The sequence below is a fragment of the Ascaphus truei genome, chromosome 22 (genome assembly GCF_040206685.1).
Source record: "Ascaphus truei isolate aAscTru1 chromosome 22, aAscTru1.hap1, whole genome shotgun sequence".
Taxonomy (NCBI): domain Eukaryota; kingdom Metazoa; phylum Chordata; class Amphibia; order Anura; family Ascaphidae; genus Ascaphus; species Ascaphus truei.
The window spans coordinates 10,624,108-10,648,514 of NC_134504.1; the positions used below are offsets into that span (position 1 = coordinate 10,624,108).

General features: G+C 43.9%; 2 protein-coding genes across 2 annotated transcripts in view; one reads left to right on the forward strand and one right to left on the reverse strand.

Moving 5' to 3' along the window:
* Positions 1-3,247: 3,247 nt before the first annotated feature.
* Positions 3,248-14,584, reverse strand: DDX5 (DEAD-box helicase 5). The gene is made up of 13 exons (XM_075579954.1): positions 14,324-14,584; positions 10,184-10,343; positions 9,746-9,842; positions 9,536-9,669; positions 9,367-9,432; positions 8,800-8,941; positions 8,531-8,691; positions 8,269-8,441; positions 7,729-7,839; positions 6,199-6,260; positions 6,048-6,107; positions 4,647-4,865; positions 3,248-3,964 (listed from the first exon to the last, which is right to left on the reverse strand). The coding sequence occupies exons 1-13, from the start codon at positions 14,365-14,367 to the stop codon at positions 3,564-3,566; spliced, it is 1,830 nt and encodes a 609-aa protein (XP_075436069.1). The 5' UTR covers positions 14,368-14,584; the 3' UTR covers positions 3,248-3,563.
* A 5,088-nt stretch (positions 14,585-19,672) lies between these two features.
* CEP95 (centrosomal protein 95) overlaps positions 19,673-24,407 on the forward strand; it is a 29,837-nt gene continuing 25,102 nt past the window's right edge. The window contains exons 1-3 of the mRNA XM_075579703.1: positions 19,673-20,048; positions 23,835-23,963; positions 24,195-24,302. Of these exons, the coding sequence (XP_075435818.1) occupies positions 20,030-20,048; positions 23,835-23,963; positions 24,195-24,302 (256 nt within the window). The 5' untranslated portion in view covers positions 19,673-20,029. The remainder of the gene's footprint in view (positions 20,049-23,834; positions 23,964-24,194; positions 24,303-24,407) is intronic.

A 24,407-nucleotide genomic window follows, 5' to 3' on the forward strand; every position in this document is an offset into this window, starting at 1 on the left:
GCGAGAGGGGAGAGAAAGGGGGTGTAAGAGGGGGGGTAAGAGGGGGGGTAGAATGAGAAAGGGGGTGTAAGAGGGGGGGTAGAATGAGAAAGGGGGTGTAAGAGGGGTAGAATGAGAAAGGGGGTGGGGGGTAGAATGAGAAAGGGGGTGGGGGGTAGAATGAGAAAGGGGGTGTAAGAGGGGTGGTAGAATGAGAAAGGGGGTGTAAGAGGGGTAGAATGAGAACGGGGTGGTAGAATGAGAACGGGGGTGTAAGAGGGGTGGTAGAATGAGAAAAGGGGTGTAAGAGGGGTGGTAGAATGAGAAAGGGGGTGTAAGAGGGGTGGTAGAATGAGAAAGGGGGTGTAAGAGGGGTGGTAGAATGAGAAAGGGGGTGAATGTGTGTGAAGTACGGTCCTAGAGCCCCTCTTTAAAAACAGGAACCAAGACTTACCTCTACACCCAAGCATTTGACGAGCGATCCACAACCCAACATTCAATACCGACAGTACCATTCCATTCTCTGTTCATCCTATATTTGAGTCTTGTATTTGGTTTCTTTTCTAGCTTTCATTTGTTCTTTTTATTTTTGGTAACTGCTGGCTTTGAATGTGTGAAGCACTATATAAAGTAATTATTATTCATATTATAGGTGTAATCGGCATTTAAAAATAAAAAGATGGTCAATCCTTCCTTAATGTTTTGACAGTGACATATTTAAGTGGCAAATTTGGGTGATTGAAGTCCTCCTTCCAGGAACATCAGACTTCATGAGCGGAGACTTGGGAGGGGTTTGATTTCTTCAGGCTGCTCCCTTTTGTCGGTCAGTTTGTTCCACGAGACCATTTTGAAAACACACGATCATGAAGCACCTTGAAAACACAGGATGGCATGGTACCGCTTTATACGTCCAGGACAATTAGCCATGACCATTCAGCTAGTCGTTACACCAGGATATTTGGCCACCACTGGATCCTAACCCTAATATAACACCTAACCATAATCACTTACCCTAAAAACCTTTAACCCCCAATTCGCCTACCTCAGGGATGAAACAGCCACAGCTTTGTCCAGTTCCACCGCAATATAAATGGCGTCCCTTATATGGCAGTGTAACGAGTTGACTTTTTTTTGGAGTTGAGCAACTACTTGGATTCCTGTCATGATCCTATTACATTATCTTCCCCCCCCTACACATTTCAAGGATGTGAATGCGAAGATCCTGGTGTATAGCTTACAGACTGGTTATCCACCAATGCCAGAGAATTCATTATCAGAATCAAGATTTCACGAGGATGGTTAGAAAGATGATTACCATAGGTCATTATGGATTCCTAGAATCGATAGTGAAGTTGCCATTTTAGATTAGGATACCAGAAATTGTTAGCACATTGGCACCTAGGACAAAAATAAGAGATTGTGTGTAAAATAATCCATCTAAACCTAGGTTAGGTTTACCCAAATCTAAAGCACAAAATGTGTAGGACTCAGCTGGTCTCCATACTTTCTTTTTCTGACTTGCAAAGAAAGGTGTTCAAAAGACTCCAGGATAGCCGTGTAATTCAGTTTTCCCTCCCATGAAAGCCTACAAAAGATCCGATTTTATTAGCATATCTGTAGATCTACCCTCGATGTGTCACTAATTGGCCGAGTAAGAGCATAGATATGTTCCCTTGTGTGAATTGTGGTTCTAGCAACAGGGTTGTTAAATGCAGTGTTTACACAGCCAGTGGTAAACATTTCCAGTCATACATTTCTAAACTACCCATCTAAATGTGATGTACATTTTTAAGTGAACCTGCATTATTCTATACTATGAGAACCAATGAAAGCAAATGTTTGATTGGTCAAGTCTGGCCTTTCCCTGGGGGCCAGACATGGATTAATGTGGCCATTGTATTAGCCAAGATTCCAAGTAGAATTACAGCTGCTGACATCTAGGTAATCAGACGATATTGGTGAAGGGAACTGTGGTGCTTCTTTACACCACATGCAACAAGCCCCTTTTCTGGTCTCTTATAGACCGTACAGGGCCATACATAAACCCCATCAATTATTTAACACTTTTTTTGCATTTCTTTGGTTCTTTTCAGCTAGATTATACTTTCTCTTCCCCCCAATCACACGGAGGGATATTCACACGGAGGGATATATTCACTTCCAGTTGTGCGATAATGGGAGCCACCAGGACAGGACACTCCATCTGGTAGGAACACTCGAGGGGTGAGAGGTGCCCAAAATCTTGCATCTCAATACTCATCTGTTTCGCCCTCAGTAAACACCGCTTTGCTTCATGGGTGGTGTTGGACTTGTTTTTTGTATGAACAGTAATAACTTTTTTTTTTTAATCCCAAAGTAGCACCATTTCATACATGACAATCTTGCTATTCTTTCCCTGCCATCCCCAGGAATCCTGTGCACTGTAACACGAGTTCATACAATGTCCCCCTCCCCAGCTCTGTGATGAGGCTGGGATAAGTATAAATGAAACCCCAATAAAACATTACCCCATGCAGAGACTGAGGGGAGAGTGGTGTTCTCATTCCCACATTAACAAAAAGAAACCCAGAATTTTGCTTTAAGCAGTTTTATTTAAGGAAGACAATCTGGTAAAATTCCTTACAGAGGTTTCTAGGTCTGGTATCAGGGTTTGCACCGGTAAATACAACCATTTCACTTGCTTTTCCCCCAGTGTACCTCAGGCAGGTTTTGTAGGGCTTGGTGCAATAGCTTGTGTGTGCATGCTGCAAGATGTGGATACACAACTGATCAGTTTTATCAGCAGATTTTACCACCCAGAGAACCTTGTGTAAATGTGCCAATACACCATTTGTAAGCATCTCTCCCATTAAGTTATTGTAACGTTATACCATCAATATTAATGCACCGTTCAGTTTTTTGCTTCCATCTTCCTTTTCTCTACAATCTAAAGTAACTTAAAGGCTTAGAAGCCTGAAAAACTACCGAGTATTACTGTAGGGTATTACATATAGCACTAGTACAGCCATATTCAACTACGGTTCTACGTTACCTATACAAACACCCAACAGTTAGGATTTTTCTGACGTAGGTTATGGAATATTTGAGTTTCCATACTGTATTCTAACTACGTGTACTATAAAAGCTGTTAAGTTTTACACCGAGTAAATGGAATGGGGTTCCCTATTCCCTATAGTCACAACACATTCTTACACCACTGCACTAAAGATACTTTGTGGAACCCCTGAATGAACATTGTGTACACAATTGACAAGACAGTCCACAAATGTTGAGTTAAAGGTTCTTTATTAGAAGGCCATGCGCTGCCTCCATTACAGTACTTCAAATCACTGTACGTTTACTTCGTGAAAACACTGGCTGCATTTTCTAGTACAAAAAAAAAAAAAACTAAAAATTGTTTCAGGAATGTAGAGAAAGTCAACTTAAATAGTGAAAAAAGTGCACTGTAGTCACTGCTGCACTGCAGTAATTTCTGCATTTCCTGTAGAGACTTGTTTGTCAAATAACTATCCTGTACTGGTAACACAAGAGCAAATATGAAAAATAAAAACAAAAAAAACAAAGATATTGATGGTGTTAATGTCTTACTGCGGCGGGTATGTTCCTGCCATTGCATAACTTAACATAGAAGATGCGGCTGTTGCTACGGCTGCTGCTGCAGCAGCAGGGTATGTGTATGCTTGTTGGTTCATCCCATTCTGCATGTTGGCTGCAAACTGCTGACTGGCATCAAAGCCGTTCTGATATGTGCCTGCCTGGGCACCAGCTCTAAAACCTGCCTGAATAGCAGTAGCGCCAAAGCCGTTACCAAAGGCGTTACCGTTGCCAAAAGCCTGTGCGCCGAAGCCGTTCTGGGGTTTAGATCCAAAGTCTCTTTTGCCACCGAATCCACGGTCATAATTCTCCCTGTCCCACCCACCCCGCTTGCCTGAAGAGTATCTGTCACGACGATCGTTCATGCCTCCTCTGCCGCCTCTGAAGCGCCCTGCAATTAGCAGCAGAAAGATGGAAGGTTAGACTTAGACCTGTGAAAGTATTCAGACAACCTCTCAAAGCCAAGAGCCTGTTGTGCTTGGTGACACGTGGGGGGTGGGGAAGAGGGTTTGTGAGGGGGGGAAAGGGAACTTTGATCCAGCTGCAGCTAGGCACTTAGCAGGGAAGGTGTTAACCAAGCAATGTAAGCTGTTGAAAATCTGAGCCTCACAATTATGGGAAGCAGGAAGACCTGCCCTATTAAAAGCTACACTGCATTGAGGAGTTTGTGATTGTACTACAATTATTTCATATCTAACACCCTTGCAATTAACTTGTGTTACCACAGCATCATGGCTGCGAGTCACAGCAGGAAAGACCCAGTTGTTTAACCCTCCAATTGCCAGAAGGGCCTTGGACAGAAAACAAGTTGCAGATCCATTGTAGAAGGTCATACCTTATAGCAGACCAACATGAGTGGTATCTATCAAGTTAAAGTGTAGAGCTTTCAAACCCACATAGGTTTATGCAGGTGTATAAGAGTGCTAAAAAGGCATTACAACGATGCAGCATTTCTCCATGGCAAACCCCAGCTACTAGTACAGAGAATGACACAAATTAATTATAATGAATCTTGGATAAGAAACATTCATGCAAGGTTCGCTGTAACGAGCTTGAGAAACGATCATGATTACCTCTTTCCTCAACGAGTTGGAGCAGCTTGGGATTGATTGCTTGGTTTGCTTCGCGAAGCACAGAGATCAGATCATTTACTTGCTTTAGGTTGTTGGGAGTAAAGAAGGTATAGGCTGTGCCCGTTTTGCTACTACGGGCTGTTCTTCCGATTCGGTGGATATAATCTTCTGAAGAGTTAGGGTAGTCATAATTGATGACAAATTTCACATCTTCCACATCTGTAAAGTGTTGCAGTGTGGCAAAAGGGAAGGCATAGGGTTTTGCACACCACAACAGCCAGATCAAAAACACAAGTTAGACAAAACTGGTACTTCAAAGAGGCATCAGGGCTACAAAGAAAGCGTTAAGATATCCAGACCACGGAAGAGAAGGTGCAAACTAGTTTTTATCGCCACCCGCCAATTACGCACCTTACCAGGAGTATGTTTGTACTGCCCACTCAAAGATTCCCTACTAATAGTCAAGTGACATCTGAATGCTTCTTCGCAGTACGGCCACTAAAGCTCTCAGCAGCCTCCTCATGTGCTCATTTGAGGACCTTCAAGAAAAATATGGATACGGTCCTTCTCACACATTCATTAGAAGCTCAAAACTCTGGCCACACACTGCTTTGTCTTGCCAAGACCTTACAACCGCAGCTGCAAGAAACACATACCGGTGCTCCCCCTCACAATAAAATTATAGTTGCAAAGCCACCAAGTTTATTTTTTTGTATGCACTGTGTCTCGTCTAGGCAAGCGCTTCCAAGAATCCAGGATTCACTTGAGAATTTGTCCCCTCTGGCAGGTCTTGACATGACGACAACGGTACAGGTGAGGGAGGATCGTGAAACTTTTGACTTGGAGGATCGCTGCTTCCCCAGCCCCCTATACACTCATGTGCCAGTACTCACCAATTTGTATAACAAAGGCTTAGAACAAGATAAAAAGCTGCTCTCCCAGTTACACGTACAAAATATTGTAAGGGTCTCTTCAACATGTCAGCCCTCACTGAAACTCAAGAGACTCAGCGATCACATCACAGCAGTGTGCGTTAAAAATAAGTGTAACAGCGCTGCATCACGGCAAACATGCAAAGCATGGGACCGGGAAGGTGTGAATGTCATGAGAGAACAGTTTATGGGATTGCAGGGGGTTGTGTGTTAAAATGTCTGCCTTTTGAAGATTACTGGCACACGATGCTCAGCTTTCCAACTCTACTCGACTGGAAGCAGCCAGCCGATTTCCACTAGTCCTCCATCCCCCTCGAGTCCTCCGATTGTCATGCCTAGGCCTTGCCACAAAGACCGCACCTTTGTGAAAAAAAAAACTCAAAGAAAATTGCAGAGGTTAAAGAAAGCAATGAACTTTCTTTAAAAAGGTCGTGTGGAGCCATCTGAAAGGGTGGGGGGGTTTACTAACCTAGACCTCTGGATGCAACGTCTGTAGCGATCAGGATGGGTGATTTGCCGTGTTTGAACTCTGCAATTGTCAAAGATACAAGTTGTAATCCCAATCCAAAGGAACGGAAACCCAGACCCCTATGGTACCCTCAAAAACATGCAATACGTACCATTTAAAACCCAGTCACGTTCTTGTTGACTTTTGTCACCATGGATACCCATTGCAGGCCACCTGAAACAGAACACGTCAGATTTATATAATATTCTTAACAGAACGGTAAATCTTTGAATCAAACATAAGACTTTACTGATCTTGAAACCACTGCTTTCTATGGTAGCGCTACAAATCTACACATTAATACGGATATGTAGAACGTTGCCCATTGGAAATTTAATGCCATTGCTCCAAGGTAATCTGAAGAATGCAGTGTGACTGTAGGGGTAAGCTGGCATCACAAAACTGGGAAGAAGCCCAGCTAGCTATCCCTAAATCCATGTAACCTGGCCACCTATGCAAGGCTTATTTCAGCCAAATATACTTTAATATCTGGGAGAAACAGTAAATGTATAATGCACTTTTTATGTAAGTTACTCCAAAGCACTATTCCCTGTAAAGGCAATCTGTCTGTTTAGTGAATCAACATTGTTGTGATTTGGTGGTCAGCCCTGTAAAGTGTAAATTGGATTAGGTGACTATGTACTCATTTCTAAGATAGCAGACTTGTAATGTGATTTGAACTTGTACATAAGTCTATGGAGGGGACTGATATATATCAGCTAAGTGCCTGCAGAGAATGTGGATTGAGACAAAGGCTGGGAGCGTGGAGGTGTGAAAGACATTTGGTGAGTGGGAAAGAGTGGACAATCAGGTCTGCTCTGATTGGCCAGCAGCTCCTGTCCCATGTAAAGGATAGCCACAGAGGGCTATATAAGAGGCACTGCTGATCAGAGCAGGAGAGAGACGATCAGATGGAGAGCAGAGACATTCTGTGAAGGAGTTTGGATCTAGACTATGACCAGCTGGAGATACAGGTCAGAGTGGCTGCTGTGTGATCAGCACTGATCCTGGATGAGAAGCACACACGGCAAGTCTTCTTGAAGCAAGCCCGTGCACCTAGAGAGGCTTCAGTCTACTCCCCAGGCCCCCAGTTGGTAGTGTATCTTGTTTTGCCCGCTGGCGTGTCAGAATAAACCTCATTTTATACAAAAACCTTGTCTTATGCTAGTGATCCCCGTGGTTTCAGTGTAAAAGTACTGGCCTCCCGTGACATGCAGGAATAAGTGTATAGTGAAAGATACTACTTTCTGGGCGTTTCAAAGGGCCACAAAAGCTACTCTAGGTGATTGGACTTCAGTTGAATGCATATTAAAAAGCATAAATTTGGTTATATTAAAAATAAATTTAAAAAAAAGTCTACATTTTAATGTTTAGTTGAAAAAAAAAAACCATTGCTACAAAACTATAACATGGCTCACTTAGTACCAGAAAGTGCAGCGCTGTTCCAGCAAGTACAAAAACAAGCAATTTGCAACTTGGACCAGGTGTGAGCAAACTGGGGGCATTATATTCTATGGGAGGTGCTGAACCAAGCCACGTGCTTCGAGGCCTCACTCCCCACATTTAAATTCATTGCTGGGGAGAGCGGGGGCCGCTAACTCACTGGCCTTAGATGTCTTTATGCACGCACAGCAAGACTTACCCATCTCTCCTTAACCTGCGAGTGAGATCATCGCACCGACGCTTGGTTTCTACAAAGACTATTGTCTTGTTTTCCTTCTCACTCATAATTTCCTCCATCAGACGGACAAGCCTAGGAACACGTAAGCTGCATGTTAGTACAGGCTGGACTTTAGTGTAATACCGTACAAAGACAGACTTCACACACCTGCATGACATTATAAAATTAGGGAACAAACGCTCACGAGGAACCTAGTCGAGCCACGAGAACATTTTGAACATGGCTTTTTCTCATCCGTTTCAGTTTTGTAATCATGAGTCAGAATGTGACACTACCAATGCTTGCCACTGCCCTCCCCATTTCAAGATCTTTATTGCAGGCTGCCCATGCATACAAGATCTTTACCCCTGCCAGTGGTTAAACTTCCCAGGACATACTTGAGAACGAGGTAACTTACTGGTAAAACAAATAAAATTGTTTTGAAGGGTACTAGACTATATTTGACAAAGCATTCATATTTTAAATAAATAAAAATTGAGACTGAAGACCACATTAACTCACTTGTCATCCTTTTCGCCATCGTTGCAAACATCTACGATTTGAAGAATGTTGTGATTTGCACTCAGTTCCATGGCACCGATGTTGATGTGAACATAATCTTTCAAGAAGTCCTCTGCAAGCTGCCTTACTTCTTTGGGCCAGGTTGCACTCCACATCAGGGTCTGTCTGTCAGGCTGAAGGACAAGACAACATTAGGACCGCAAAATAAAGGACGAACAAGTGGAGGCTTCAAAAAAAAGCACTGGTTGGACTAAATACTTACTCTAATCTGATCCACAATCTTTCTGATCTGAGGTTCAAAACCCATGTCGAGCATTCTGTCTGCTTCATCAAGCACAAGGTATGTACATCTGTTAAGATTGGTCTTTCCAGCTTCCAAGAAGTCAATTAACCGCCCTGGTGTTGCAATGCATATTTCAACACCTACCAAAGAGAGAATTGAGTAAGAAATGTGATATCTGCTAACCGCGGTAACTTACTGAAGCAGCCAGCGAGCCTTCTGCACCCGACTACTTATGCAAGTGCTCGTACCTCTCTCCAAGTCACGGATCTGGGGCCCTTTTGGAGCACCTCCGTAAATGCAGGTGGACTTCAGGCGACAGGCTCGTCCGTACTCAGCTGCCACTTGTTGCACTTGCTGGGCCAATTCTCGAGTTGGTGCCAGCACCAGGAGCTGTAAAGAGCCAAAGCATTCTGTCTGTCAAACAACCCTGCCAACAATTGCTGAGCACCTAGATGCCATGCAAGCTATTAAGTCTCTGCAACAAGCCATCAATACTTTTACTAAGCAACTGGAGTACACCTGTGATTAAGAGGGACATAGTGAACTTTATGCTCCAGATGTAGATCCAAATTGCACTATAATTTGCAAATATAATTGAACCTCATTTTAAGATTAGAACAAAATGAATGCTTCATATAAATTATATACCCAGTAGGAGATTACCCAATCCCATGCTATACTGGTGGACTTCAAAAACACAATATACTGAGCCTTCTGTTGCTGTGTTTTACGTATTGTGAGAGTATGTAAGTTTGTCCCATGACTAGTTAAAGGAATCTCAACATGTAATGAACGGAGACAGTAAAAGTACTTACAATGGGTCCATCGCCTCTCTGTAGGAATGGCTGGTGATTTATGTGAACAATTCCAGGGAGCAGGTACTAGAAAAGACAGAAACGATACCTGTAGAATACTGTATTGAAAGTAAAGAAGTCACCTACGGAGATGATTAGATGCACATGTGTGGATCAGGAAGTTACTTACAGAAAGGGTTTTTCCAGATCCAGTCATTGCTACGCCAACCATATCCAGTCCACTCAGGGCAACCGGCCAGCCCTGGCTTTGAATAGCAGTTGGGTCAGTGAAGTTTTGCCGTTTAATCGCTTCCATGAGGTTAGCTGCAAATAGGACAGGTGTTAGTTGAGCTGTTACCATCAGGTAACAAAGAACACAAGAACACATGGCGATAATTACCTGGGAAGTTTGCTTCATGAAAATGCAGAACTGGTTTGGGACAGTTTTGGCCTCTAACTGTTATCTCTTTGCTTCTTCTGTACTGTTCAACTTCTTGCTGCAAGAAAAAGCCACATTGGATATGTTTACATAACAAGGTATTTCAATTGGTTTTAGTTACACGACCGGTTAAAGCAACTGCTAATACTCAACCTTAAATTCTACATGCCTGGAAACATTGTACTCTTGTAAGAACCACATCAACTACTAAATACATGGAATTCATTACAAAGTCCATCTAGAGGTCCACAATAGCGAGGCACCTCAGTGTATGGGCTTGCTCGCCTTGCAGGGACCAAAGGCTAAAGAGGGTATAACATGAATAACTACAGACAGCAATGAAAATGTACTGAAGACGGTATATAATGCAACGCTATGTAATCAAACAAGCCAGCTCACCGGTGTGCGTCTTGCCAAATCAGGTTGTTCTGTATAGAAGTTCTTTTCAAATTTAGGTAATTCGTCCAGGTTCCATTTCTTCTTAATGAGCCTCTCCCCGGGGTTTCCAAACTTTCCCGAGCCGCCACCTCTGCCTCCACCAAAGCGAGATCCGCCATACCTGTGAAAGCAGCCTTACATTAACTCACAATGCAAGAAGGAGTAGCCACCACGGCATGACAAACATGAATTTCATTACATTTGACAGATTAACGGTATGTTCATTGCAATTGTTGGCACTGATGGAATCAAACTACAGCAAGCAATTATCTAGAGCAGGGAAGCGCAATCTTTATTCCTTGCACCCCACTGCCGGCTGTTCCCCTCTGCACATGTGCCCCCCCTACCTTGGCTAGGGTGTAATGTTGCCATTGGAACATGGCATCACTGGACGTTGCGTTGCCACGGCGACGCATTTTTGGAGCCAAGGCAAGTGCAATTAAAGGCCTTCGCCGTTTCCCCGGCACTTAATTTAATTGCCTTTGGGAAGCGCACGGGGCCTCTAAACTCCACACCCCCCGCAGACAATCCCCCAGTTTGTGCACTGCTGGTCTAGGAGCAGGGGTGCACGGCACTTTCAGAGGCCCAGCACTCTTCCCGAAGGCAATTAAATGCCAGGGAGCAGTGAAGGCCCGTAGGCTTAGTCCCGTCTTCACTGTGGCACGCGCGCCCGGCAGGGGGCGCGTGCACAGCGATAGGCGGTCTGAGGGAAGGTTTGCGACGGGAGGGGGCATGGCTGTGGGTTTGCGGGGGTGTGGCCATGACGTCCCGCGGCTGGTTCGCCCTTATTGGCTGAACCGCCAGCGGGGGCGTGACCACGCCTCCGTCGCGGATACTAATTTCAAATTCCCCTGCCTCCCTGAAAACCTGTCGCGCAACGCTGGGGAAAGGTGCGCGACAAGGTAGGGACTGGGGGCAGGGCTTGATAGCACAGCGCATGCCGAGCCGTGCGCTACCCCTTTACATTGGCTCAGGTTGCTTCAGGAGACACCACCATGTCAACGCGGGGTCACGTGCCTCCACATCGCCATAGCAACGTAATGTCACATGATATCAGAACACCAGACCCAAGGTAAGGGGGTGCGCACAGGAGGAAAGAAGTGGGTAATGTTGGTTCAGATCAGTGTCTGCTCAATGTGACCGTTGCATCTGAAACATGAAACTACAAGTTCTACAGGGCAGACTTGTTTGAGCGTTTCTATACACAGCGCTCTGAACACTGAAACAATCATCCAAAGATGCTCAAAACCAGCGTTGCAGCATATGATGCAAGAGAGACGAAACAGATGATGAAACAAGAGGTTTCGGTTTAGATCCCGGCTGCTTAAGAACAGTTGTTTTCCGTTTCCTTGAATTGGTAACCCTTATCCTCATTCTGAGGTGACGCAAGGCTTTGAGGAATAGTCCATGCTTTCAGTGCTCACAGCTGGGGAAGCATTGAACTTTGTACCCCGAATGGGCCACCAGAACAGAAGGCAAATCAGCTGGGTATTTATACAATTCTCAGGGCATTTCCCCAACGAAGCAAAATCATAAGGAACATGGGGAGCAACCACAACACACCCCAGATTACCCAATTAGAACATGTACCTTATAGCATGTATGATGCATGCAATTACCTCTGATCTACAGACCGGAAAAATACAAGCAAAGCATTAACCCTATCACCAGACTTTGGTGTCTGGGCATCTAGAAAACATGACTCATACGAAGCCAATACCTACAACGTATATTTATGGTTTCTATTAGCAATCTCTATCCTGTCTAACAACCTACTGTATTTCTGTTCATACTCTGCAAATGCGTGACATTACCCAGCAGGGACATGGGAGAGAAGGTGGTAGGAACCCATTAACAAACCTGTGGCAGAGGAAAGGAATGACCACAATTTCAGTAACGGCACTAAGTGTGAACAATGCATGTCACAAAAACACTGCAACACAAAACTGCTGTTTACGGGGAAGACCTGTTCCTTCCAACTGGTGGCATGAAACCTAAACTTTAAAGCACTGTTCAACCAGGACACCATGACACCCAGGTGTGACCCAGAATAACCATGAGGGTGCCTCAAATAAATGTGCATGTTTCATTAACCACGTCAAGATTTGTGCTCTACATTTGAACAGAGATTTTTAATTTTACAATGGCAAATTTATAATTAATGTTTACAATTAATTATAACACCAATTGTAAAATGTTGTAATTAAATACTTTTGAGCTTCAACCATTTTATTGGAACTTAAGAAATGCTAAAACTTATTTAATTATGGGGTACACCGGCAAATCGATCTCAGTAGGGGTACCACATGAGGAAAAAGGTTGACAAACTGCTTTACAGGGTTGAGGTTGACTTGCCCTCACTGGTCACAGGGCCTCACTGTAGCAGGTTTGAATGAAATGGGTTGTGCCTGGGAGCCTGAAATAGATTTGCCATGTAAAATGTTCTTGTGGGATCCCCATATACAGGGCGGGTATGTTACTGTGGGAGAATTGTGGCTCCCCCTGTGCAGTTTCGGCTTATGAATTATCACAGTCTCCTGCACGGCTACGGGCAACCATCAAGCCCCTGTGACCTTGGGCAAGTAACTAAATCTCCCTGTGCCAGCACCCCTACCAGGACAGGGCTTGTATAGTGCCACATACATCTGCCAGCCTATTCCCGCCCCCCCCCCCCCCCCCACTGCTGCCAGCCACTCCCCGCCCCCCCACTCCTGCCTCTCCCCGCGCCCCCCACTCCCGCCTCCCCCCGCGCCCCCCACTCCCGCCTCTCCCCGCGCCCCCCACTCCCGCAAGCCTCTCCCCCCAGTCTCACTAGTATATTAAAGCCGGGTGATTCCCGTGCAGGGAGCGGATAGCACGAGCCCCTCTCCCAGAACACCAGCCTGGCCCAGCATTAATAATACAATGGGTATAACGCGGGCCCGGTGGGGCCGCGCTTCCTGGGAGCGGCTCACGCTTTGTAACTGCGACACAGTGCAGCCCCCCCTCCTCCCCCCGCCGCCATTTTGTGAGCAGACAAAGGAGCCGGCATTTTGTACGCAGCGGCCGCATGGCGGCTCCATCTTTTATAGCGAGCCGGGAAAAACACCGCATAGCGCGGAACCGGCACATCCTACCGGCTCCCCCCACATATACCGCGAAGTTATCCCACAAATCCCATACACCCCCATTTCCCAGATCCCATACACCCCCCCATATCATAAATCCCTAAACAAATAAATCCCATACATCTCCCCATCAAATCCCCCCCCCCCCCCCATATCACAGATCCCATCCATATGAGGGGACCCCACAGAGGGAGAGAGCGGCCATATAACAACAACACATGTCTCACCCTACAGACACAAAGGCAGCAGCAGCAGCTCGCCATATAACACCCGGGACAGGGCGGACACATCCTATATATACAGCCCGCCTATTCATTGATATAGATCCTTCCTATATCCCGCATTATACACATATCCCAAGAGAGGTGACCCGAAACACGCTCAGGCTGACCCACCTGACAATATGGGGACAATAAGAGATCCAACACAAAGACCCCCCCCCCCCCCGATCCATCCATGTGGGTTTAGGGAACCCGCCGTGTGCATGCAACTGCCCCCCCATCCCACATAGGGGGGTGCCCATTAACTAGCACCCACAATAACGGGGTGACTACGATTACCTCCCTACACACACGGGAGGGGGGGGGGGAGAAATAACCCCTTTACATACACTCATCACATTAGGAGGGAGACATCCCCGCCATTATAAACACATCCCCCTTCACAATAAAAGGTATGTTACATGCACTCCGGAGCGGGCATCATGTGTACCCCCCCACCCCCCTCCACGGAAATTAACCGCCCACCGAATCCATAACCTTGGGCGGGGGATCACGTGCTTAATTCGAATCCAACGGGGGGGAGAGATCACGATTCGAATTAAAAACGGGCTGAAACGCCGCGATCCCTTATACCACGGGTTACATGAATGGGATTTTTTTTTTGTAGGATTGATTTCGTTATTGGGGATGGGGGATAGATACATACACACCCGGGTGGGGGGATAGATACATACACACCCGGGGGGGGAAAGCATCGGCCCGTATACACTCACCCTCCTCTCTCACGGCCGCGGTCTCTGTCGTTGTATCCGGGCATCTTTCAAACGGGTTGGTTGGTGGAAATAAAGAAGGAAAAAAAAAAAACCGGTAACAGAAGAGAAAAGGAGAGAAGGGAGGGGAGCTGTGCCTTAAGAGTAACCGGGAGAGGAAGTGGTGGGCAGCGGCGGCACAGAATGGGAGGGGGGACAGGCGGAAGAAGGGGAGCTGTTCACCGCTCGGAGACCGGTTATATAGAGAGGGAGAAGCCGGCTGCTCGCGGGGGGATGATGGGAGCGCTCCGGTGACGTCACTCGTATCACTCCGCCTGCCGGGCAAGGAAGGGGGAGGGGAAATGGGCGGGGCGCTGAAGCCCACCACGGCCATCTTGGATTAGGGCAAACCAACTCACAGGGAAGGGGGGTAGGGGAAAGGTGACAGCCACGCGAACATACATTTGTGTTGGTGTTTTTTATAGCCACGGGTGGGGTGGCGTCAACTTTTTTGTTTGTGTGGTAGTGTCGGGAGGGAGATACAAGGCTGGTGCCCACATCAAAGATGGCGAAGTGGGTGCTTCAAGTGCAGTCACGTGGTATGCTGTGTAGGGGTTTACCAGTAGGGAGCCAGTTCAACAATGCAGTGTGTTGTATAAGGATAATGTCATAGGGATTGTGAATCACTGCCTAGGAAGGACTCACCCTATGTTTGTTAATAGGATACAAGATTTGAAAGAAAAAAAAAGTAACAGAGCACAACCAGGGGTATCCAAAAAAGATAATCAGAAGGAAAGTGTGTTTTCCATCAAAATAATTATTGGTTATAATAAAAAAAATGTAGCAAGGCGTTTCCCTACCAACGCGTTTCCCTACCAACGCGTTTTGCGCTGTACAGAGCTCTTTTCTTCATATATTATTTGTTCCGTATATGGTCTGTAGCACTGCGCATCTATAGTTACTATGTTAATAAACTGATTATTGTATGTATGTGTCTATGTAGCGCCATCCATGTACATAGCACAATACACAATAGCAGCAATACACGCAACATAATGTATGTATATCTTTATATTGCGCTATCCAGGAACAGAACGCCTTACAATACACATGACGTAATATTATAACAACGGGGATACGCGCTTCCGACTTAGATCAATAGGTAAAGGAGTCCCTGTCCCGAAGAGCTTACAATCTAACTGGTAAATGGGGGAACTTAGTAGGAGGGCGGTTACAAGGGGCCAAGGTCAGTACATCCGAGATGTATAGTATTTTATATATCATTTTTGCGTAGTTTTATTAGTATAGGGTTTTTTGGGGGGTGTGCCATTTGTAAAAAAAAAAAACTACATTATTTACAAATCTAACAAAGTTATAATAATAATAACTGTGCCCATTAAAACAAGCAAAAATAGATATTTTTCTTAGATTTGATGCAAATGTGTCAGGCAGGGTTATAAAATGTCAGAAGCAGTTTTTTAAAGTCTTACTCGGAATGTGTAAAACCTTTATATAAACTCAGAATGTGATACACCCCTTTATAACATTATGTAACTCCCTTTATACAAATAACTATATATCGTTAAAAAAAGACACTCAAACACCTAATATTGACATGAATCATCTTGATACAAATACATACATTTAAATTGTGCCTTCTGACCTAGTGCTGTTAAGTTTAAGCAGCAATCTATGCTGATCTCTTCCTACCCTGTCAAAAGCGGATTTTATTGTAAAAAAATCTCATGCTTAGCTCAGGAGATAGAAGCGTTTAAATATTAAGTGTCTGGGAGGTTAAAATGGAGCTCTCCGCAAAGCCCAGTGCAGTGTAAACATTACCATGGCAACCTCTGATGCTAGACAACGTTATATGAGTTTCTGCCATCCGGGGCCTGCGTGCGCCATGTAATAGCTCGAGGAGGAGGATAATTAAGGCACCCTTGTGGTTACAGAAGCATTGGTTTCTGGGTTGCGGGGTTTAAGATCTATTTACAATTCTGTAAAGATGTCTTCCCCACGCCGGAAAACAGATCGGAGGGAGGGGGTGAGCTTCAACAAGATAGGAAGTGCCACCCTCCAATCAGCTAAGACCAGCTGAACAAGAATTGTAAAACATACAGGACACCTGCAAGCTCATATTGAACCCCCCAAATAACCACAACATATATATAAGCATATAAGTGTCACAGAGGACTGCTACTGAGCATGGCGATATATATTTAAAACCAGAGACAGAACATGAAACACAGACAGAGCTCAGTGCACATCCAGTGAAACTTATACACGGTACAGTGCCTAAATATATATGTATAGATATCTATTAAATAAAATGCTCTTTTAGTTTAAGTGGTTAAAAGCTCACTCCATAGCATCTCCCACTCTCAGGGGAACTTGCTTGCTTGCAGTATGGTTGTGACAAATCTAATACAGAGTGCTTTTCCTGGTAATGTACAGGTTAATAAAAGCTTCAATCAGACTTAGAACTATGCAACTAATTTTGACAGATTTATTATAAATCATTCTTCCTGGCAATGCACAGGTTATTAAGAATTTATATTAGTGTTAGGGACCCTTGAGATGTGGTCTGCCGTGTAGTGGCTCAGGGGCTTACAACACTTTGGCCAAAATGTTAAACTAAAAGACCATTTTATTTAATAGATATCTATACATATATATATACCTGTGCTGAAGCAGGGATATCCTGAAAATGTGACCTGTTGGTGACCCTTGAGGACTGGAGTTGGCCACTGCTGTACCAGTGGCTACATACAACCTTGCTGCCTTAGGCCGAGCTCACGGTGGCGGCGTCCCTACGTACGTGCGCTTGCGTACTCTTACCTGATTGCCTATGGTAGCTCTTCAAGTGCCCGCGGCGCTGCGCGAGTCGACGCTGCTACATTTTGCCGCCACAATAACACACCATGAAGAAGGGAGACACTGCACAGACACACAATAACACACCATGAAGAAGGGAGACACTGCACAGACACACAATAACACACCATGAAGAAGGGAGTCACTGCACAGACACACAATAACACACCATGAAGAAGGGAGACACTGCACAGACACACAATAACACACCATGAAGAAGAGAGACACTGCACAGACACACAATAACACACCATGAAGAAGGGAGACACTGCACAGACACACAATAACACACCACGAAGAAGGGAGACACTGCACAGACACACAATAACACACCATGAAGAAGGGAGACACTGCACAGACACACAATAACACACCATGAAGAAGGGAGACACTGCACAGACACACAATAACACACCATGAAGAAGGGAGTCACTGCACAGACACACAATAACACACCATGAAGAAGGGAGACACTGCACAGACACACAATAACACACCATGAAGAAGAGAGACACTGCACAGACACACAATAACACACCATGAAGAAGGGAGACACTGCACAGACACACAATAACACACCACGAAGAAGGGAGACACTGCACAGACACACAATAACACACCACGAAGAAGGGAGTCACTGCACAGACACACAATAACACACCATGAAGAAGGGAGACACTGCACAGACACACAATAACACACCATGAAGAAGGGAGACACTGCACAGACACACAATAACACACCATGAAGAAGGGAGTCACTGCACAGACACACAATAACACACCATGAAGAAGGGAGACACTGCACAGACACACAATAACACACCATGAAGAAGAGAGACACTGCACAGACACACAATAACACACCATGAAGAAGGGAGACACTGCACAGACACACAATAACACACCACGAAGAAGGGAGACACTGCACAGACACACAATAACACACCATGAAGAAGGGAGACACTGCACAGACACACAATAACACACCATGAAGAAGAGAGACACTGCACAGACACACAATAACACACCATGAAGAAGGGAGACACTACATTATTTGTAATGCTTCTCCCTGCCTCTGTTTATTTTACAACTACCCCCCCCCCCCCCCTATGAACACTGCTATGGGTGTGTGGTCCATTTCTCACTGTCCCTTTCATTCATTTAATGCCCTGTGTGTTTATTCACCATTCTCTGTCCCTTCTCTACCTCAGCTGCCTTATTAGACTGTTATCTTGTTTTTTTTACACCTGTGTGAAAAGAGACAGAGAGAGACCCCCACATCCCTGTGTGAAACTGTTACCCATATACCGTGCAATCATTATACCCTACCCCCTAGTATTAGTGTCACTATTGTCCCCCACCCCCTATTATTCACGCTTTGGCAATACTGAAATGTTCTTTTGTCATGCCAATAAAGCTGATTTGATTGAGAGATATGAGACAGAGAGACAGAGAGACAGAGAGACAGAGAGACAGAGAGACAGAGAGACAGAGAGACAGAGAGACAGAGAGACAGAGAGACAGAGAGACAGAGAGACAGAGAGACAGAGAGACAGAGAGACAGAGAGACAGAGAGAGCTTTTCCTATAATATCCATTGTTAGTCCAAATAAAAAAAAGGTATCACCTTATGCTGATGTTCTGTACTCATGTTACTATTGTAATGCTGAACTGTATATTTGCATATATATATATATATATTCTTTTTTTCTGTATTGTATATATATATATATATAGCTGTAGAAGTATCTATATCGTGTTAGCCGAGCTTAATAATCAAAAACGAATAGATGATACCGATCTGTGGCTAACTAAATGCCTTTATTTGTGCGAGCTTTCCAGATAAACTGATCTCTTGTAACACCGCCGGAAGAAGAGATCAGGGTACCTCGAAAGCTCGCACAAATAAAAGCATTTCGTTAGCCACAGAACGTTATTATTTGTTTTTGATTATACAGTACATACTGTATGTAAACCTAACCTTTACATATATTTTATTTTTCTTATGTTTACATATACCATATTTTATGAAGATATTGTATGTTTTTACAGTTGATAATATATATATATATATATATATATATATATATATATATATATTTCACATCATTGTTTTGTATTCTTATGTAATCCTTATTTATGTACATATACAAGCATAAAGAATATGAATAATAATGATGGTATTATATTATCACACTGTATATCTCAGTATGTTTTTACAGATGATTAAAATACAGCATATATATTTCACACCAGTTTTGTGTTATGTAATCCTGATTATATATACTGTCTATAATATATATTTATATTTATGATGAGCACAAACGGCCTGACGTCATTTCCGACCCCGCCCCCTTGCCCTAATTTGCCGCCTTTGGGCCTGGACCACGAATGACGTAATGGGCCGGCACTACATCCCGTCCTGCGGCGCCGGCGGCGGCGGAGGGACACGCCCCTGTAGCCAGGTAGTGATGCGGCGGGTCTTTTTCCCCTTTCTTCCCCATAACGACCGTTTGTGACGCAGCCGCTCATCCGACCGCAAGGAAAGCGGAATACACCGTAAAGCCCGAACACACCGACACACAAACACGATACACGTCATATACAGAGGTCTAATAAATAAATATTTTGTATTTTTTTTTAGAGGGTGCTGACGTCATATCCGGAAGCAACCGACAGCCCTTCGCTGACCAATCAGCATGCGCAGGCGGTTTAAATGCCTTGAGCCAGGTGGGATCCCCAGGAAGATCCCTGTGTATCCGCAACAACACTGTCTGGTTCCTGTATAATACGCATTTTAGTAGTAATAGTGAGTGAGGAGGGGGGGGGAGAGCTGCCTTCCTCCCAGGAGCAGGATGGGGTCAGAGGATAAAGGTCAGTGCTACTGGGGGTCAGTGCTACTGGGGGTCAGTGCTACTGGGGGTCAGTGCTACTGGGGGTCAGTGCTACTGGGGGGGTTAATTCCTGCTGGAGGTGTTATGTGATGTTGTTATTATGATGTATACTATTCAGTGTTTATGTTCCTTGTGTAGTTTAGTGGTTTTAGTCAGTGCACTTACCACTGAGCTGTGTGTGTGTGTGTGTGTGTGTGTGTGTGTGTGTGTTCCCTGAATGTTAGTGGTGTGTGTGTAAATATACATTTATGCAGCGCTTTACAATGTGTGTAGATATATGTAATATAAGGTGTGTGTATATTATTGTGAATGTACATGTATAGTATTGTATGTACGTGATAATGTAATAGTTCTATACAGTTTATTTGTATTGTTAATGTGAATATACATACTGTGTGATTGCTAATGTAAATATAGAGATGGCACTACTAGCTCAGTACCAAGACATGGTACTTAATATTAGTACATCGTCATGTTTACACAACACTTTGGTAGCACAAAAAGCACAAAGGTTACCGGTGTGCCATTGAATGGGTGAAAAAAATAATAGATATATATCTATATCTCTATCTCTCTATCTCACATGTTACATTTATTTGGAGTATTTCGTTAGGCTGATGTCAATATTTGCCTCTACAGGACGTGCAAGGACCAGTTGGTCCCTTCATTTAAAGGGGATCAGTGAAAAGTTTAAATTCTAAGGATAGTTTCCTCTGTTTGGTGTTGGATCTGAGTTGCAGGATCAGATGGCGTCCGTGTTTTGCGTCTCCTGGTCTGGATATGAAATACGGTGTGTGGAGCTGGCAGTGGGACCCTACGTCTCTCTTACAGCCAGTTTGGTGTCGGTTTGTCTTGGTTACCAATAACAAATGGGTGCCACTTTGGTGCTGGTTCTCATGCTGTGAGGCAGTATATCTAGATCTTAACCGCATTGCTGCCAGAGAACTCAGCACAGCACCAAAGGGGTTAGCTTGCAGTCCCTTTAAAAAAATAAGTATGCTTTGATGTCACTTTTCAGCAAATCTATGATTTTAATTAAGTTTTAGGGGATAAAATATCTATCTGCTCCATAGGATTCAATGCACATGAGTTTTATATATGGAGAAATTTAAAACAGTTTGCCAAATGCAAATATATTTGACAGTACTTTGATTACACACATACACATATGGTGTGATCATGGAAAGGGTTAAATGTTTCTATTTCCCGTTGGAAAATGATTGCTAGTCTTTGGAGTAGTGTTTGGGAGTTTATCATGTACATATTTAGCAGGTACAGTGCTTATTTTGGTCCTGTACCAATTAAAACCCGTTGCACCTATTCCTGCCGTGTGTGGGAGCCCTGGAGAGCGGCCTCTCCCATTGGTCAAAGCTCAGAACCTTCAGCTGATCACAGCCGCTTGATGACTGGTTCAGTAAATGGTGGGTGTGCTGTAGGGAAGTTATCACTGCTGTACTTCCCTTTCATCTATAAATTAGTATATACCAATTGGGCTGTAAGATCTTTGGAGCAGGGACTCCTTTTTCCAAATGTTACTTTTGTCGTCTTCCCTTTTATGTATTACGTGTTTTTGTTATTGATATGATTGTCACGTGTATTACTGCTGTGACGCGCTATATAAATAAAGACCTAGACATACGGGTGTTGTAGCTATTAAATTAATTTGACCTCTAATACATTGCTGGGTTTACGGCACCGTCATACAGTAGCTGTCGTATACTTGCTTGTAAGCTACCGTATTCCACAGTGACAGAGGAACTAAGTCGGGGCTGTGCAACTCCAGTCCTCAAGGGCCCCCGACAGGTCAGGTTTTCAGGATACCCCTGCTTCAGCATAGGTGGTGCTGTCGTTGACTGAGCCACCTGTGCTGCAGCTGGGATATCCTGAAAACCTGACCTGTCGGGGGCCTTTGAGGACTGGAGTTGCCCACCCCGACTTAGATTGTAAGCTCTCCGGGGCAGGGTCTTCCTTTGTGTTATATTGTTGCTTTTAAACCCATTGTGTGTGTGTGTGTGTGTGTGTGTGTGTGTGTGTTATCTTGTAAAGCGCTTTGTAAACTGTAGCTATATATAAATACAATGATAGGTACAATATAAAAGTTAAACTCCCGGGGAGCGGAGGTTGCTGCTTTTTTTAAAATATTAGAGATCAGGGTTTGTAATGAACAGTGTGTTAATGTCACTTATATACATATATAGGTAAGGGCCCCTGTTTATATATTCATGGCTGTTATGTTGTTAAATTTGCAAAGATTTCAGCTTTAACTAATTATTCACTGCAGTTTCTGTCCATTAAATATCCCGTCCCACATTAAATATAAAGGACCAAACTTGTGACCATAATATGTTCGTTAGAATAAAATTTAGATTGACTTTAAAGTTGCAATCCAAGCGGCACTTTCCAAAAATATATACTGTATACAGTATATATATATATATATATATATATATATATAATTTTCTTTTTTTTTTTTTTTTTTTTTTATACGCAGCCTTTGATTACCTTTTTTTTTATTGACAACCAATTACCTAAGCTGATCGATTGGTTCCTCTGTGATGGACCAGCAAAGATCCTGCTTCCCAGGGTTCACTAAATGGCCGCCTTTAAGTTTCAAATCATTCCTTCAGTCAGTGTAACTCAGCAGCTAAAATGTATCCTTATATTACTAAGGTAACATTATCTATTGTTACAGTTTGCAGCTCAAACTGCTGTGAACATTGGCAACACTGTAAGCTCCTCGGGGCAGGGACTCCTCTTCCTTAATGTTACTTTTATGTCTAAAGCACTTATTCCCATGATCTGTTATTTATATTATCTGTTATTTATTTGATTACCACGTGTATTACTGCTGTGACACGCTATGTACATTAATGGCGCTATATAAATAAAGACATACAATACAATACAACACATTCCTGGTTGTGATAAAGTGTTACAAAGATCTTGCACTGCTGGGGAGGTGGGCTAAAGCCTGCTATAGAAATCACAGGATGCTCAGTATATTAAACTCACTAAAAATGGCATTAAGAATTGAATTTAAAAATAAAAAAGGAACAAAGTATTATCTAACACTACAGAACTAATTTATTTAAAAGAAAAACCATGTAGGATATTGCATGGACTGCTCATTTTAAAGATCCCGTTCCACATCAGACCATACTAAGCTTGTGACAATATGTTTGTTCGAATAAAACTAGATTTGATTGATTTAAAAAAATGTGAAGTATAAGTATATTTTTAAAACTTTATCCACAGTAAGTTGTACTCTCTCCCAAAACATAAACAATCATAACTTCTCAAAACGCTCCCTCGTATTCTCTGGCACTTTTTTTGTTTTGATAAAGCGCCAATTCTCCCCCAGTTGAGGAAATATCCCCCCCTCTCCAATGTCCTATCTCTTTTCATGGCTCCTAAAATGTCAAATGTTTAGGTGCATCTCCCTACAGCTGTGAATCCAGCTGTGGAGCAGAGACCCGTGTGGCTTTATAGCTCGGTACACTATCATTTTGTCTTTCAAGGCTGTCCCTTAAAAGAAATAAAATTTGTATATATTATCAAATCTTGCAACACTTCTCCATGACTGGGCCGGCCCCTGTAACTTTGAAGCACATAGATCTCCAGTTCAGCTTGTCCCATATTTTTTAATGAGAACCAGTTGACCAATTTCCATTGAACATCATCGTTTGCACTCTCACCTCCCCCCCCCGCCACCCCCAATCAATCAGGTGACGTGGTTTTGATTTTTTTCTTCTTTTACTCCCTACAGGGTGGGTTAGTGTCGCCAACAACCTGCTCGGTAAATGCCACGTCAACCGGCAAGTTCGAGACGTGACCGATTGTGACGCTCGGATCTTCGTCAGTCTCTACGAAGCCATTTTGGGAGAGAAAGTGCCAGGTAAGGGGCAGTGCGGCTTCAACCCTACACCGCCAACACGGGTGAGTCGTAAGCAGGTGGTGGTTGAGACCCAACAACGCAAAAGGGTCATATTTACTACGTGGTACTATCTCATAAGGCACCTTGCAGCGACAGAAGACTTCCGTGGGATGTAAGGTGTCCTTGGACACGGCAATTCTTGGTAGACATGGGACAGTGCGTTTTTAATCACGCGTGTCTCTTTTGCCCCAGATTTTATTGCTGAGGCGCGAAATCAAGAAGACGACACGCACAACGTCCAATCGGTTATAGACTCTCTGGCACTGGATTATTTACAAGTCAGCCTGTCTCATATAACAGGTAAACCAACCAACGCCGACGGTTCTTTATAAAGTGCCAACGTATGCCGCAGCGAGGTACAATGAGGAGAGCAGAAGTTACATTAAGTAAAATGTGTCGTTCTCG

Excerpts from the sequence above, each read along its gene's own strand:
- DDX5 (XM_075579954.1), bottom strand. The coding sequence starts at position 14,367 with ATGCCCGGATACAACGACAGAGACCGCGGCCGTGAGAGAGGAGG. Across the intron at positions 8,442-8,530 it reads AGATTGTGGATCAGATTAGA|CCTGACAGACAGACCCTGAT; the intron begins GTAAGTATTTAG and ends CTTGTCCTTCAG. Across the intron at positions 6,261-7,728 it reads CGCAGGTTAAGGAGAGATGG|GTGGCCTGCAATGGGTATCC; the intron begins GTAAGTCTTGCT and ends GTTCTGTTTCAG.